General features: G+C 45.5%; 2 protein-coding genes and 1 non-coding gene across 5 annotated transcripts in view; all 3 read left to right on the forward strand.

The window, feature by feature from the left end:
• Positions 1 to 3,519, forward strand: sdhc (succinate dehydrogenase complex, subunit C, integral membrane protein). Its single transcript, XM_028426992.1, has 6 exons — positions 1 to 17; positions 870 to 929; positions 1,065 to 1,166; positions 1,782 to 1,843; positions 2,872 to 3,035; positions 3,264 to 3,519. The coding sequence occupies exons 1-6, from the start codon at positions 1 to 3 to the stop codon at positions 3,366 to 3,368; spliced, it is 510 nt and encodes a 169-aa protein (XP_028282793.1). The 3' UTR covers positions 3,369 to 3,519.
• A 1,564-nt stretch (positions 3,520 to 5,083) lies between these two features.
• On the forward strand, positions 5,084 to 5,157 carry trnar-ucu (transfer RNA arginine (anticodon UCU)). Its single transcript has one exon. It is a non-coding gene; the product is annotated as a tRNA-Arg (tRNA).
• Positions 5,158 to 6,937: 1,780 nt separating this feature from the next.
• The window catches only part of cadm3 (cell adhesion molecule 3), an 80,440-nt gene continuing 70,557 nt past the window's right edge, over positions 6,938 to 16,820 (forward strand). For all 3 annotated transcript variants that reach the window (XM_028428118.1, XM_028428119.1, XM_028428120.1), the window contains exons 1-2: positions 6,938 to 7,201; positions 8,651 to 8,809. In XM_028428118.1, coding sequence (XP_028283919.1) covers positions 8,719 to 8,809 — 91 coding nt within the window. In that variant the 5' untranslated portion in view covers positions 6,938 to 7,201; positions 8,651 to 8,718. The remainder of the gene's footprint in view (positions 7,202 to 8,650; positions 8,810 to 16,820) is intronic.

Consider the following 16,820-nt stretch of genomic DNA (forward strand, 5'->3'; position numbering starts at 1 on the left):
ATGGCGCTGCTCCTAAGGTCAGTATGTTTGTGCTACATAACTTTCGGGCTCACAGAAAGCTTTTCTGTCTTGTTTATTGGTTTACCGGGGCACAAAGACGCGCTAATTTAAAAGGGAGTTCCATATTATGACAGCATGACCAGGTGTAACTCGTAACTTTGTTTTATTATCCTTGTTTAGGGTAAATGTGGTGCGACACAGCGCTAGCTAGTGGGCTAGCAAACTAACGCTAAATGTTCTCGGTGAAAGCTATCAGAGTGGACTTTGGCTCTAGTTTATATTAATGAGGGACATAAAACATTATGTTTGCTGCCGATTGCCTTCTTATATACGTGTTTCGTATTTCAAGACGTTGTCATATTGTGTTGGTTTTATAACGGTTAGCAACTTAGCATAGTGTAACGGACCACTGAACTACACTGACACATTCTTATGCCCGTACCGCAGAGACTGTCCTTAGTGGGCACTTTGCCCGCTTGACCTTAATTAATCCTTTATCAGATTGCCTTTGCTCAAAGCTGCAGTTAGGACTGCTGTAGTCTAGACTTGAGTTGTTATTGCTATATTCGGTAACAAGTAGTAACAGTCCTGATGATTTTGCCATCCATAGCTGTTTCATAGTACAATTTAAAAAATACTAAATATGATCCTGCAGTGTAAGTGTGAACACAAGTTACATCATATTTAAGATTTAAATAGGAAGAGCTTCATGTGCACAGTCACATCTGTTTTTTATGTTTGTGACATTTCTGCTTTTCAGTCATATTAATAAAATAATCTGTGAACTCCACATGTACAGCTTAATATTTCATTTGGCATTTTTACTATAGACTATGACATAATCTTACTCTTATCTTTCTGCCATGCAGGACGTTGGCCCGTCAGGGCGTCTGTCTCTCCAAACCACAGTACAGCATCTTTTACAGACAGTGAGTTGTTTGTGTGTCTGTCTAACAGATTAAGTGCACATCATTGTAATAATACATGTAAATATCACTGCAGATAAATAAATGTTGTAAATTATGCTACTTCACATTTTTCTATTGCAATCGTATCTTCTTCAGTGCTGTTCCAATGGGAACCACAGCTAAGGACGAGATGAACAAGTTTTGGGACAAAAATGCCAGATTAAACCGACCGATGTCGCCTCATCTCACCATCTACAAGTATGTATTAAGAAAAGCTGCTTAATGTCTGCCTGGTGTACAGGTCAGTAAATATGAAGTAAGATGAAATGAAATAATGTTCTTCATTTAGATTTTAGAATTTAAGTTTGTATTTTCAAAGACACAACAAATTTACAGCAGCTCCACGCTAAAAAAATCATATCATACTGCTAAAGGCAGTTCTCAGATCCTGCTGGCTTTTCATGCTAATAAAAACAGCAGGACAAGCCATCATTGTGTGAGATTTAGTGCAATAAGCACCTTGATGTACTGTCAGGCAGTTATTAGAATCATAAAACCTGCAGTAAAGGAAATCATTTTATTCCGTGTGTGTCTTGTAATTTCTCGGCTTAGCTCCGGGCTCATTTTTTAACGTAGTATTTTCCTGTCATGTGGGATCATTTTCATGACACTAACACTCCCTCAAGTGTTGGTTGTTTCTACCATCACTGATCGAGAGATGTGATTTGTTTCAACATAATCTCTGTAAGCACATCAGCTTTATTGCTGCCCTTATATAAGTATATGTAAGCTGTCACTCACTTTAATGTGAAATAAAAAATAAATATAAAAATATTGTGGCAGTTTTGAGTCTCATCCACGTTTTATTTTCAGGTGGTCTGTTCCCATGATGATGTCCATCACACACAGAGGAACTGGAGTGGGGCTCAGCGGAGGTAACACATCTATTTTTAAATCATCTCATGCAGACAAATAGATGCTCCTTCATACCTGCATTAGCTTTTTTTTGGTTACTTTTCCATCAAAGTGAAGGTAAACTAGTGCCAGTGTCAGCTTTTGATTGACCCTGAAAATCTCTTCAGGGCATTTTAGTCCATCACTATTGATTTCTGCTAAGAGCATTTACTGGAATTACAAAACAGTCGTTCAATACATTTCAACCCTTGGATGTGAAAACGAGGTCCAATGTTGGACGGCTAACAGCTTTTAGTTGTTCGTCTGGTGTAAAGGGTTGAAACTGTGTCGCTGTGATGCTTTACTTAAAGTACTGTTGACCTTGATGAAACGTGCTGCGAAAGCTGAGTTTTGTTTACGTGATAACGAGTTGAATTAAGGTCGGCGCTCTGAGCTGCCATCCTAACTCGCAGACTTTATATGTCAACTTTCTATCAAACTATCACATGTCTGAACTGGACTTTTCCTTTGCACCGTGCTTGTGAGACCAGACCGGCTGTTTGCATTTACATCCAATACTTTGTAGGACATCTCTTCACATATGAAGTGGATTTTTTTTTTGGCAACTCCACCTTTTGTTTTTGCATGTGTTCATATGTGGGATTAATTATAAAATTAATGTAACTGCCATGGGGAAATTGCAGCAAATTATTTCAGCACTAGGCTTTTTAATCATCCAATCAATACAAAAATAAAAGCACAGAGCGGAGCATTGTGTTCAGTACATTTTAACAGGCAGCCAGCTAGGTGCCTGTTTGATGCGGAGCCATTGTTTGTCCTTCATTTAATTTAGTCAGCAGGGAGAAAAACATATTTACATAACTGAGACATTCAGATGTTTAAAAATGACCAGTGAGGTCTGGTGCTGCAGAGACTCATAGAGAGTAATTCAGCAAAGACAAATGGTGCTAGCATGTGTTAATTCATCACTTACTGCTTTCTTTCTAACAAGGTGTGCATGCACAACAATGTGCAGTCTTTGGTCTCAGTACTTCTGTCTGTGTCTTAGCTATCTCAGCCTTTGCTGTGGCAGCACTGGTATTACCGGGAAGCTACCCCTACTACCTGGACTTGATCCACTCGCTGTCGGTCGGTCCCTATCTCATTGGGCTGGCCAAGTTCGGCATTGCATTCCCCGTATCTTACCACACCTATAACGGCATTCGCCACTTGGTAAGACTTTACTGTTGGATTTATTTTCTTTGTCAATTTCTGCCCAGGATATAATAAACAATCTGTTAGCATTGTGTCACCTTTAGCTTGCTATGTGTAGTGCGTGGGCTTTTAAAAGAAGACCGAGACACTTCATGTTCATGCATTTGTGTCAAAAAAAGAAAAGATTACATCTGTTAAATTGTCTTCTCTTCACTCTCTTTTATTTTTGTTGTTTTATTTAATCAGTGCTGGGATATCGGCAAAGGCTTCAAAATTCCTGAGGTCTACCGCACCGGCTACACAGTTATCGCTCTGTCCGTTGTCACCTCCATAGCCTTGGCTATGCTCTGAGCACAGGAGTGGATAAACAGCAGTGGGAGATGAAGGGATTTGTGGACTGAATACATTGTGGGAGTTTTGTGTATATGTTCTGTTCTGGCCTCCTGCAGGCCCCATTTCATCAAAGATATTAAATAAAGGATTATATTATGCTGCACACAGACATCATGTTGGGATTTTCTTTTTTTTTTTTTTGGTCCTATCGAAGTAATTAAATTCCCGAAAGCTTTGGGGGTCATCACGTACAGCAGAGTGCAAAGTGCATGCAAATGTGACCCAGTTTATTTAAACACTTGTTCTCGCCGTGAACAACAACCAGTATCCAAAATTAGACGTGTCCTACATGTTCTGTCCTTATGTAATTTGTTTAATCGTGCTGTGACGTCAAATTCATTAATCACTTTCCTTTGCCCCGAGTGCTCAGTCACTGTCAGTTCAAACGGCGTGCCTCTGTCTGTGTTTGTGTCTGCGGAGCGGCTGTTTACTGTAGGCTGTCATTCATATTTTACCTTCTCCAGGCCGCAGATGCTCAGATGCATTTTTAACGTCGGGCAAAGAGAGGGGCTGAAATGTGGAGAGGCAGCCATGGTGGTGGAAGCTTGTGTATGTGAACAGGCTCCTCACCAGCAGCCTGCCTCAGGCCTTATACCTCCCACTGAGCCGCAGCAGAGCCACACACCACACCTGAACAGCTTTTGTCCTGCAGTGTGAATAAAAGTGAACCGCGAGGAAGTGTCAGATCCAACTCCCATTTATGCAGGATACGAGTACACAGGAAAAAAAAACAACAGTAACTGTTCTGGAGAGGAACGATCCTGCTGGTTTGAAAACGTGTCTGTTTAGATCAACGAAAATTGCACTGAGAGAAACAACAGGAGCACTTAGCCTAGTTAGCTTCAACAGAATTGGTTTATCAATTTGTTACCAGTGGCTCGAAGGGAGAACGCCTGTCAACTTGAATGTCTTTGCAGTTCGCTATCCGTGGGCTACACGCATTATCAAGTGGTTTCTACAATAACTGCCAATGTCTGTTAAACATCAAATAGTTAATTTAATGCTTTTGATGGTGCTGCCTTCCCCTCAGTCATACCAGCACTGTTACTGCACAAACATCACTGTGTTGATGTGGCTCTCAGTGTGGCTCTCAGTGTGTGGGTTTAATGTTGATTGTCGTGCATTTGGCATGTAAATCTTTCCCTTACGGTCTAATCCACACTACAGGCACATTTCCACCTGAACTGCAGATACCTCTGACTACAATATTCTTATATGATGGACAGGAAAATTGCTCAAGCTCCACAGGGCTTAAGGCTGGATTTGCTTACAGTCTGTTCACCCCAAACCCTGCAGAAATATTCCATCTTTCTTGGAATACAAGAGAAACTGAAGTAATAATAATATGAGCTGTTTATTCCCTGCAGGCGATGAGCACCTAATGGCTGTGGATGCATTTACAATGCGAGATGTTCCATCTTCTAGTTGTGAGCTGATAATATCCCCCGTGTAATATTTTTGACGAGATAACCTGCGTGGCAGCAGTGGGGGATGGAGAGATTCTCTATGAGGCATTAAGAGGCTAATGGTTAAGCGGCGGCAGCACCCCCTACCGGCCGGTTTATTATTATCCACAGGGCTGCGGTCCTGATGCTGAGGGATGGAGAGGATGCTGCGCAGGGCTGGGAGGGGGGAGCATAAACCCGGTTTTGATGGGAAAAAAATGTGCCTCAGTCTCTGTGGCGCAATGGAATAGCGCGCTGGACTTCTAATCCAGAGGCTCCGGGTTCGAGTCCCGGCAGAGATGTGGATCATCGGTACCGGCTTTTTGAATGATGATCGAGAATTGTATGAATTTTACATGGCCGCTGAGCTGGTGGAGGGGATGAGAGCTGAGTGATGAGTAAATGGATAAACACTCTGCTGCTGATGCGCTTGTTTTGCTGAGACACCAACAATAGTGCACGTGGCATGGAAATTTCACACGCACGCGCCTATTCAACGCTCAAAGGTCATTGCTTTAATATGCAGATTTCAAATCCATCATCCAGCCTCATCACCAGCCCCGTTTACTGTCCGGGCTGCACGCTGTGGCTCACTGCCCCCCCCCACCCCCCTATACCCCACCTTCCCCACTCCCCACCCCCGGGGAAAGTCGCTGGACACGCGCGCACGCTCACGGTTTCCGCACCTGGGGCTGTCCACTCATTTAAATCCGTCTTTTTTTTGTTTCTAATGCAGCACCAGCTACAGAACATTTAAAGCCTCTCCGTCCTCATCACAAGTGTTTAATGATGCCAGATGCTTCCATTCGCCTTTTTCTGGTTTGAAGACAGAGGCAGAGATAAAGACTCCGCTTTACTTTGAACAGAAATGACTCAGAAAATGGTTCTTTTCAAGATGTTTGTGCGCAGATTCATTCTGTATTGAATTCAATTCTGTAGCATCAATGGTGCGCTGCTGAATAAAACCAGGATGTGGACCGTCCTGGAACTTTTGGAGGTGGACTTCGGTTTAAAGCAGCAATGTTGATTTTGTTTTTGTTGTATGTCCAGTGTGCAGAGCAGCTGCTCGTTTGAGGATCTCTCCAACAACACCTCTCTCTCTCTCTCTGTCTGTTTTTATTATTATTATTATTATTATTTTGAATTTTCTCCCAACCCGCCTCCACGGCTTCACGCCGCCGCCACCGCTGATTGGGCTGCCGTGCGAGCTGCCACCATCCATGTTTAACCCCATCATGCCTCCCCACACACAGGCCTAATCCGCCAGTAAAACTAATCCTTAATCCTCTCTGGCAAGTTGAACAACCCCCCCTCTTCTCCTCCTCCTCCTCCCCCTCCTCCCTCTCCTCCCCCTCCCCTCAGACGGGCCTGACGCACGGAGCGTCAGAATAAGGACTTCCCTCTTATAAAGTTTATAAGCTGTGTTATGATGTATGGACATTATGGGGCTATTATACAAATTTTGAAGCGATAAAAAGTCCTAATAAAGTCGCCGTTAAAGGCGCAGGCGCACATGTTCCGAGGCTGGAACAGACTCCACCACGCCATGGACTCAGTAACATCATTACATTACTGCAAATTATGAAGCCTACGGGACGTAGCAGCGGGCCTGTCGGTGAGATAGGGGTAATAGCTCCACGATAAGACTGTGACACAGCTTCAGATGACCTCCTCCTCCTCCTCCTCCTCCTCCTCCTCTTCCTCCTCTTCTCAGGAGATGTGCAGACCCAAATAAGAGCGAGTGAGCCAACCCTACAGCATTGTTCTACAGGGGATAATAAAATTTCCATGAAGCCCGATAAGGTCAGAGGAGTCTCACTGTGGAGTGTTATATGAACATTATGGTGATTTTTCGGTGTGGTGAGATCACACTTCTTCTATCTGCTCCATCTCCTTCATGCTGCTCTCAGCCAGTAGGCCCCATGCTCTGGCCCTGTTATCCCTGTGGTACGGGCCAAATCGTATTAAAATCCCCTCCCTGCCTCCCTCTCTCCCTCCCTCCTTCTCTACATCCCTCCCTCCCTCCCCTTGTCCCCTCCCCTCCCTCTCGTCTTTCAGACAGTCTGTTTTTGCTGCAGTGAACGGTAGCCGTGGAGAGAGAGCGAGGGAGAGATAGAGATACAAACAGTGAGTGTGTGTGAGAGAGAGAAAGAAAGAGCGGAGGACAAAAAAAGCCAGAAAAACAAGGAGTCAGGAGAAGGAACGAGGAGATAAAAAAGTCGATAAAAGCAGATTGAGAGGAGGCTCCGGACAAGCGACTGCTGCGCATCAAAGGAGGGACCTTGCTGGGGACCTTATTGGGAGACCAGCGCCAGCAAAACCCGACTCCGGAGGCGGAATATAACGGTGTGTGTGCGCGTGTGTGTGTGTGTGTGTGGTTATTACCATGCGATGCTTTACAGTTCTGTATTATTGTTCAGGGTTAGGCTTGTAGCCTGTAGGGCGGACAGGAGACACCTGTCACCGCTGACGCTTTTCCGTCTCCAGGAATGTGTGTGTGTGTGTGTGCGCACTCCGAGCGTGTGTGTGTGTGTGTGTGTGTTTGTGTGTAATCCGTTATGCTTGCCCAGGAAGAAAAAGCCGTATAATCCCGGCGTGTTTTTATAATTTACTCTAAATATGTGCTTTGTTGTTGCGCTCTCCGCTTCTTCTGGCTCAGTCTCCACATCTCATCCCATCAGCGCCACATCATTTGTGCAAGTGTAGCAGAAGGTGTTAAGGAGAACACTGGTCCGTCGCAGCGATGCAGGCAGCCCCTCAAATGTGTCCTTATTATAGTCATCACGTTCATTTTTTCGCCACAGAGAGAGAGAGTAAGAAGAAAGAACTTGTGCTGACATCACGCGTGGAGTGTCCGGTGTATTTCCCGCGGATGCACTTGCTCCAGTTTTGTTTTCGTTTATCGCCATCACTCAACAGGAAGAAGAAGAAGGGCTGGAGCGACAATAAACATGCCCACCCCTCCTATTCCCCACATCCCATCCCATGCCATGCCCCTCAGCACCCCACCCCACCCCACCGCCTCTGTCCCCGCCCAGCCGCCCGCCCGTCCCGCAGGCAGCGCACTGTACAGAGCCGCTGCTCTCTCTCTCTCAGCGGTGACAATGAGGGAGCGCGTTCCGCAGATGGACCGAGAGCTCATCTCTGTGCGTGCTATTTTAAGGAATGTGCGTGAAAGAAAAAAGAAGGTGTGTGCGAGAGAGAGAGAGAGAGAGAGAGAGAGAGTGGAAAAGCTATTACGCACATCTGTCCGTCTCTATCTTGTGCAAAGCGCACCGTGTATTCTCAGCGGGCGGCAGGTGCATCTCTCCGCTGCTGCTTCATTCTCCTTCTCTTTCTTCTTCTCTGTTGTTGTTGTTTTTTTTACCCCACAACCAACTGGATAACGTTGCTGTGCGTTATTTTTTAATTAGCGTGAGTTAGTTGCAGCTCAGTTATGGGCTGTCCAAAACGCTCCTTCATTCCACATGCGCACAGTCTATGAATAAATTCAGAAGCATCTCCTCCTCTCCCTCATTACCACCTATACACCATCCTTCTTCTTCCATCTTCTCACCACCTTCACCTCCACCACCACCAGCAACACCCCCTCACCCCACCCCCCCAGCCCTCAATCGCCTCTCTGTATGGTATGACACACACAGATCGATGAATACCCATGGAGCAACGCGTGAGTAACGGGTGGGCCAAGCGTTTATTCAGAGGCAGCCAACCAACCAATGGCAGGGGATGCAATTAGTGGCCAGTTGGCCTTCCCTGCTTGTTTACTTTCTCTCTCCATTGGTCTCCCTGCAGGTGACACTCCAGAGCTCCTCTGGCCCTCCTGAGGATTCAGTGAGACAGGCGGATCTGTGCGCCCGACCATGGCCTTCCCATCAGCCCCCTCCGCGTTATGGAGTGTCAGCTTATTGACAGTACTATTCACAGCTGCGGTTCACAGCAACGTTTTCTTCGGTAAGCACATCTCCGCCTCTTTATCTAGCTGCCTCCTATTCTCTCTATCTCACTGTGCCCCCCCCCCCCCCCCCCCCTGGGGCCCCTGACCCCCCCTGACCCTCTCTTTCTGTCTCCGGCGGTGCCCCTTATCTGTTGACTTGAGGATTTTTTGTTGTTTCCTGTATTATGACAAGGGAATCAGAGAGCCGTTAATAAGCACATGGGACACTCCCACCTCCCCGGACCCCAGTGGAATTTCTGCTGCCGTTGTTTTTGAGGAATGTGTGTGACTTGCACGTGGGCGCAGGGCTCAGCACACACATGCATCACAGGTCCCTTATAGTGTAACACAGACACTTGCCCTGCGGCTTGCTCTTCTTCTTCTTCTTCCCCTTTGTCTGTCCCTGACATCTCTAGTCACTTGCATAAGAAAACAAAAGCAGACACAATCACTCACTTATCCTTTCATCTTCACTTGCCCTGCTCAGCATCCCTGTGCGTCTCACATGAGTGTACACTTATGCGGCTCATGCCACCTGGAGATAAAGAGTGATCATCTTGTACTTTCTCACATCACAACAAAAGAGTAACACACATATAGTACACATGTCATGGCTGATGCTCAAGCCGGGTGCGGCTAAAACCGGATGGTAAGAGAGGATTTGATGAGAGAGGCACTTTGTAATGATATCATCCCCACCGCGAGCACAGAGTGAACAGGAGTATACTGTCCAATGTGCTTTCACTCAAGTGACTATCTGCCGGTAATACAACCTTTAGAGGGCAAATTGTGCCAGCAGCAAAATGGTGCATCATGATTGGCCCTCAATCCATAGAAAATTGATTGACACAGGTAGAATCCTGTTGGCATTTTCTCATTACAGTTGGGATTTAATTGCACAGAGTGCTTGGCAAAGAACTGTAAGATGATACAGCAGGCAGGACGAGTTTCTACTAGAAGAACCCCGATTTGCATTTGCAATATATATTTTCATAGGCCCTTTGCATCCACATGTCCACACCCACACAATTTCACACCTCTGACTCCATGAATGCGCAGTAGATACATATGCATGGACGTATGTACGGTGTTGATGTGTAGGTACACAGATATATGGGAGCACAGCCCCCCCTACATTAACTTTGAATGTATTGTGTTACTACATTGGCTGTTTTTTTAAACTTTCTGTGCATTTATGTATGAAATATAGAGCAGAGAAGGATTTTCAGTGTGCTCACAGTGGTCAGTGCTGTGAAAAACAGTGAGAAACAATCTTGCTCTGCCAAGAAAGTGGGATGAGGTCACTGCTAAACAAATGTAAATGGAGGCCTGTCAGGACCCTGAAAGCTGTTGAAGATGAGAAATGCACAAACAATCTCCAGATTGAGGTGCTGATGATGAAATATCAATCTCTCGTCAGAGCGCTGACCCCGGCCGTGCAGCTCGTCATTGAAACCCAGGCAGGGAGGGTTTCGTTATTTGGGTCTAAAAACTGATTTTGGCTCGCGTTCAGACGCACGTCACATTTGATTAAGGTGTGCCCAGAGGGAGGCCTGACCATGCATGACCAATTCTTGCTTTGGTTTCACCTAAGCGCTGTTTTACATTATCATGTCAGTCAAGGAGAGTAATTAAGCCTGGGACGTCTGACAGCATTTAGAAGATGAGAAAACACGTCAAAGAGTGCAATTGAGAAAAGGAGGAAGGAGGGGGAGGGAGTGCTGACTTAACAAAGTTACAGTGTGCGAGCTGTAGTCTAAAGTTGTAAAGCTTTTTGTCATTAATTTCTGCCATCGAAGCATGATTGAATTCTAGTTTTAGTTTCACTGAAACCAAATTAATAACACTGCTGCAGTGAAGTCAGAAACATGTGTCGTGGCTGCAAGAAATAATGACGACGTAAACAGGAAGAACTCAGAGAAGTTGTACAAAAAGTTGAATTGAACAATCTCAAAAACATCAAGAGGCAGGAAACTGTTTGGATGTTGTGTTCGCTGTTCTCCTGGAAAACAGTGGTGTTGCAGTTTAAGAGGGAAATGTTGTGTGTAAGCCGCAGAGCTCTGGTCCATCACTCACATCTGTTGCGTGCTGTCTGATTGGTGTTGTTGTTGAAACAGCAGCAGAGCTGTTAAAGCAGAAGATGGAGTAAGGGTGGGGCAGGGGGGGGGGGGGGGGGGGGGTCAGATAATGCCGTCATAATGGAGATCTCCATGCTAAGAGGCCCTGAAACAGAAGGGCCTACTTAGCATAAATAATTCAATGTTATGTAACAGAGAGGGGGAAAAAAAACGATTAGCTCAGCAAATCAATGTGAGAGCAGATGAGCCATCAGAGAGCACGGCTGCCCATTACTGCTATCCTCAGAGTCCACAGTGAATTAAAAATATGTAGAGTGTTTGTCTCTTTTCATCATTCAACAAGAGAAACAGAGAGAGAGAGAAAAAAGATTCCCTCATGAGTTCTGGGGTTGATTTTTACACAGCAACCTGCAGACTGAACGTCAAGACTGTTTTAACTCCTGACCAAACCTGCGCTCCCAGGGCCTCCACCTCCACGTCCAAGTCAGGAAACTGGGTTTTTTTCCCTGAATTTATCTGTGACCAGGCTTCCTTAGAGCGAGTGAACGAATCAGGGAGACACTAATTGCTCGCCATTTGACATATCCATTTCCACAGCTGGATGTGCAGCCATGCGCTGCGGATGGAAAGTGCCTCTCAGAAGGGCACAGATTAGGCATGCAATTGGCCGGCTGTGCCCTGGTTCTGTACTGCTGACCCAGTTACCTCAGGGCTGTTGTGGAGTGTGGAGGGTCCGTCTGCTGGAGCACTCAGTTGACAGCAAATAAGAGCAGCGTCCCGTGGCCTCCCATCAGCCACCTGGCCCTCACACTCGGCGGCAGCCTGATCTCAGACCCCAACAGAATGTTTGCATTCGTGACAAGAAACATGCCTAATAGTTTATTTACCTCAGCCAGCTCTGCTCGGAACCACTGAATGAATCCCGATGCCTCCAGCTGAGGCCAGTAATGAATAAGGATTAAAGGAAGGGAGCGGTGCGATCCAGTTGTTAGTGTGCTAAGATTTACAGGCGGGAATGCTCTGCATGTGTGTATCTCTGCCAGTGGTTCGCTTTATCCCACCACAAAATGGGCTCTTTCCCCCTCTGGACCAGCTCTTTCTCACTGGCTCAAAGCCCACTTCCTGTGTGTGCCGCTGTTGTTTACTGTTGACTTCCTGTGTGCCGAGATGGGGGGAAACATTTGGCTAATACACAGTACGGCTAGCACACAATAGCAGTAGGCGGTTTGGATGGGAGGCCTCTGCCTGTTAACAAGGCTGACTGATAAGCAGTGACTCATTAACAAGCCGAGGTACACAGAGCCTGGGGGAATTACCGCCTAGCCACTGTGACATTAATAAGAGGCCTAAGCTATTTTTCCATTTGGCTCCACTGGCAGAGGGTTTAAACCACTGGTTTCCAATCTCCGTGCAGGCTATTTATCGGCTCCACTGCTCTTCCATTTGTTTCAGCCGCTGGTTACCTGGTCTGATTGGACTCTGGGCTGATCAGTGTTGTCAATATGGGCTGCGGTTAATGATATGACGCTTCAGTGGAAAACCAGACACCCCTCATTAGTTTTTCTGCACATTCATACAGAAACATCTGAGGAGGAGCCCAATTAATTTATCCCATACTGATTATACCAATTAATTAGCAATATGTTTGTTTTTTTTAAGAGAAATAAGGCCGACATATTCTAAGACTTATGATGTTTCTGACACTCTATAGATCCGATTAAGGCTGTAAATTACACTGTACAGGCCTCCTATCAGAATCTTAAATCCAAACTCATAATGCTGCCATCGTCTTGTGTGTTTATTCAGCTCTGATCCTTTAAGTGTTTTGTTGTCCAGATCAGTTTTATGATTATAAATTGGATCCTGATTGGCTGGCATTAGTTTGCAACAGATTCACATCTGGCAGAAAACCAATTATTTCTCCTGTTCATCATGCCGATTAATTAAGGCGCTGTGGCTGATTGATTAAACACCCAACAAAGCTCTAACTATGAGAACTAGAGCCCCGGGGATGATTTGCATCACACATTATGCACATTCGTGTGTCTTCATGTTATCTTCATACATCTCCAGACATGCTGAAAACATTACACATGCGTAAGTAGCAGAAAGAGAAACTCGCAGCTCAACAAGGCACAAGTGTTGATAAGTAATTTGCGGCTAAATTAAGCAGAATTAAAATGCAGTGGTGTGCCAGTATCGTCGGGATCTTAGAGGCATCAGAAGCACCCAAACAAGACTCCATTATACCTCATCAATCTGAGGCAGATCTCATCCACCCAGGCCCACTCAGACAATGTGAGATTACATCAGAGCAGATCAATCTTGCCTGCTACCGTCATAATAACAGCAAATGCCATTAAGAGACTGAAAGAGAAGGGCTCTTGAGATTTTGCAAAGCAGCAGCAAAAGCCGGCTTCCTTCTGAGGTACTCTTAGAAGACACGTTGCAGCTCGGGGTCGAGAAAATGATGGGTCCTGCATTTACAGAGCTGTCAGCTTTAAAACATCACTTCTCAAAGACATTACCGATTAAGTAAACCCAACAACAACAACAACAACAACAGCCATGGAATAAATTAACTCACATCATTTCCAACAACATGAGCCCTTATTATTGTGCTCTGCACTCAACTGGCTTTGCCTTTGATCAGGCACCCCCCCCCCTCTTTTTTTCCTCATGTTATTTACTGAAATTCTCCATTCACTGTTTTAATTGATTGCTGCGGGGGTGGAAATCACCCATCCTGTCATTGACACATGGCTGGTCAGACCAAGGGCTTCCTGGAAAGGTGAATCTGTTTGTTGTGACGCTCATCATCATCACTGTGCGAGGTAAAAAAAAAAAAAAAGTCAGACCATTGCGGGGTTCAGGAGGACGTGACTGTCTGTAAAACGCAGAGTGCCTGAGTGCTGTGAGGGTTCCCCCGGAGCGCACAGTGCCACCATTTGAAACAGTGGAAGTTGCTCTGGTTTATTGCCTCCTTTTGATGATGCCATCACTTCAGCTTGTGGGGGGAGGGGATCTTATCACTGACACCATAACCATGAAGCTATTTTAATTCACCTGTGTGGTGTCTGGGGAAGTCTCCCCTGTCTGGTTTCTGCTGAGGATATCACTGTCCATTCACTGGATGGTGAGTCTTATCGAGCCTCTAATACAACCGTCACATGTGGAGGCAGTGTCAGGAAAGTAGTGAAGCACTTCTCTCCAAATTGGCATTGGGTGTAGTATAAACTCTCACTGGCATATTTCCCAGGAGAAAAACATCTTAGTGGTTACATATGATTGCCTTCTGACTTAAAATATGCCAGCGCATGCTGGTTTAAATGCAGCTTCTGACTCATTCCATCGCTCTACTTCCGACTTCCAGAACATATCCATTGAAATGACTGGTGATAGATTTTCTAGTTTAGCTCCGAATTGACTGCGATCTGAAGCAAAGGAGTCTGACACTCCAATGACAGAGCCAATCTGCAGCCTTGACTGACAGGGTCCTTGAGGCTGTGTCCCGTCTTGGCACATGCGGCAAAGTTTTTGATGGTTTTTAGCAGTGACTGGATGCGATTAGGCTGTGCGCCAGCTGTAGCTAAAAAAAACAGAAACAAAAATATATCCTAAAAGTGTATTATTGCACTGAAGCAGAGCTACATACTTTTAGATTAATTTCGTTCATTGTGTAGCGGAGGAGTTTTCAGCATTCAAACTGTTGGTATCATTAAAGTTTTTGTGTTGCTGCACAGCTACCGCTCAGTGGAATTCATTTACGGTTCCACCGCTGCACTCACAATCACATTCTGCCACACTGCTTGAATGCTCATAGCTCCCATATACATTTGCCATTAATATGCAGTAAGTATTACTTAAATGCCCTTTGCATTAATACAGCACCTAGTGGCATTTAGTGTATGTGTTTTTATCATCATTTATAGCCGCATTGTAATTGGATCAAATTGTTTATGACGCCAATGTGAAGCGAGGGAGTAGATTGGGAGGTTGCATTGTCAACAAGAGCAACCATGACGGCTGTAGGATCATTAGACTTGATACGACAGAGCCTGGATTTACTTTCCATTGAAGCGGAAAAGGTCGTCTTTTATGAGTCTTTCCTGGAAGGCAACAAAAATGATGACGTGGAGTTTTTTTTTTTGCTGCAGTTTGCAGCTACTGCTGGAGGCAGTGGGGGGAAAAAGAGGATGGGAGTGAAGAACTGATGGGAACAGAGTGTGGTTCTGTAGGTGTCTTTGGAGAGTGGATAGCAAACTTTACAGGGAGTTTAGACTTTTCTGCAATGTTTGCAAGATGTGGGAACACACAGTGTTCGGCTGAGGTTTGATCAGGAGGTCTAAAGGGCTCAAAAACTGTACAGCCATATGTTGTTTTTAAATTTAACCTTTACACATATAATTACATTTTAATTCAATGTGAGTGAATGATAAGAGTGTGGCTCAAGGAGAAACATGGTGGAAACCTCAGGGCTGCTTGGTTCATATGGAAGCCAGATCCTGTAAGGCCCCGTTCACACTGGAGAAAGTCATTCCAGCTAGAGTAGGATTGAGCCCAGACAGCCTTTAAGCTGGATGCGTTCAGACCTATTTTCAAATCTGGCTAGCAGACAGTTGTGTCCGCACTCAATCCGGCTTCATCCAGCGTGTTTGTTGTTCTCCAAACCACTAGGTGGCGCCTCGTAATATGGCTAATAATGTGGCTAGCCGGATTCGCTAGCCACATTTGCGTTCACACCTGAGCCACATTTGAGCCAATCCTTGAAATCCTTGGCTTGAAATCAAACTGGATTCAGCCGGATTGGAGGTGTTCACACTCGGAAAAAAACACATCTGGATTGATCTGGATGTGGCCAAATCCTGCTTAAGCCACATTTTTTTCCCCAGTGTGAACGGGGCCTAAGATGATCATGGAAGGGTGGTCACTGTTACTAGTCCCAACAATTTAAGCACAAGTTGTCAGGAGACTTATACCCCGTTCACACTGGGGAAAAAAAATGTGGCTTAAGCAGGATTCGGCCACATCCAGATCAATCCAGATGTGTTTTTTTCCGAGTGTGAACACCTCGAATCCGGCTGTATCCAGTTTGATTTCAATCCAGCTAGATCCCCCCACGAGAGGTGGATCTAGCCGGATTGGCTCAAATGTGGCTCAGGTGTGAACGCAAATGTGGCTAGCGAATCCGGCAAGCGACATGCTACTTCCGGTTCACGGGGCGCGACACAAGACAAAAAACCGCATGCGCACACGTGGCCCTACCGCGGCGTGAATGGACTCTGTATATTACAAGGCGCCACCTAGTGGTTTGGAGGACAGCAAACATGCTGGATGAAACCGGATTGGGTGCGGACACAAGTGTGTGCTAGCCAGATTTAAAAATAGGTCTGAACGCATCCAGCTTAAAGGCTGTCTGGACTCAAGCCTACTCTAGCTGGAATGACTTTCTCCAGTGTGAACGGGGCCAAACTGCTGGATCATTGAACTGTTGATGAGACTTGGGTTGAGCATCTCATGCAGCCAAAGGGAGTCTCCAAATCAGAGAGGTTTGCATCAAGGTGATGTCCTGCTGGTGGATGACCTGGAAATGTGCCTCTGTTACAGGCACCTACGATGCTAATCTCTAGATCAAGAAGACTTAGCAATGGAAAGTGAGGAGTCCACAGTGGTGGTGGCTGCTGCCCAGGAGTTCAAAAAAACCTGCTCCGTTGACCTGATTTAGCAACCTCAGACTTAAAGCTTTCCTTAAAGTGAAGAAGGAGTTCACTTGGTTTTGTTTTGAAGCTGCTGTGGTCTAAATTCTGTTGGTCCAAGATGCTCATTTCTACATAGATGGCAGCCATAGGCTCGACGTTTGCAGGGGGTATTCTCCTTCTACCATAGACTACCATAACGTATCAATCGTCTCGTAAATTATGTCAGACTGCTGCTTATGCAGAATGCGGAG

This window comes from Parambassis ranga, chromosome 17 (genome assembly GCF_900634625.1).
Source record: "Parambassis ranga chromosome 17, fParRan2.1, whole genome shotgun sequence".
NCBI classification, from domain to species: Eukaryota; Metazoa; Chordata; class Actinopteri; family Ambassidae; genus Parambassis; species Parambassis ranga.

What these genes read in the sequence shown, in the direction of transcription:
- sdhc (XM_028426992.1), top strand. An exon ending in TGGAGTGGGGCTCAGCGGAG is followed by an intron (nt 1,844 to 2,871) that starts GTAACACATCTA and finishes TCTGTGTCTTAG; the next exon opens with CTATCTCAGCCTTTGCTGTG. An exon ending in ATAACGGCATTCGCCACTTG is followed by an intron (nt 3,036 to 3,263) that starts GTAAGACTTTAC and finishes TTATTTAATCAG; the next exon opens with TGCTGGGATATCGGCAAAGG.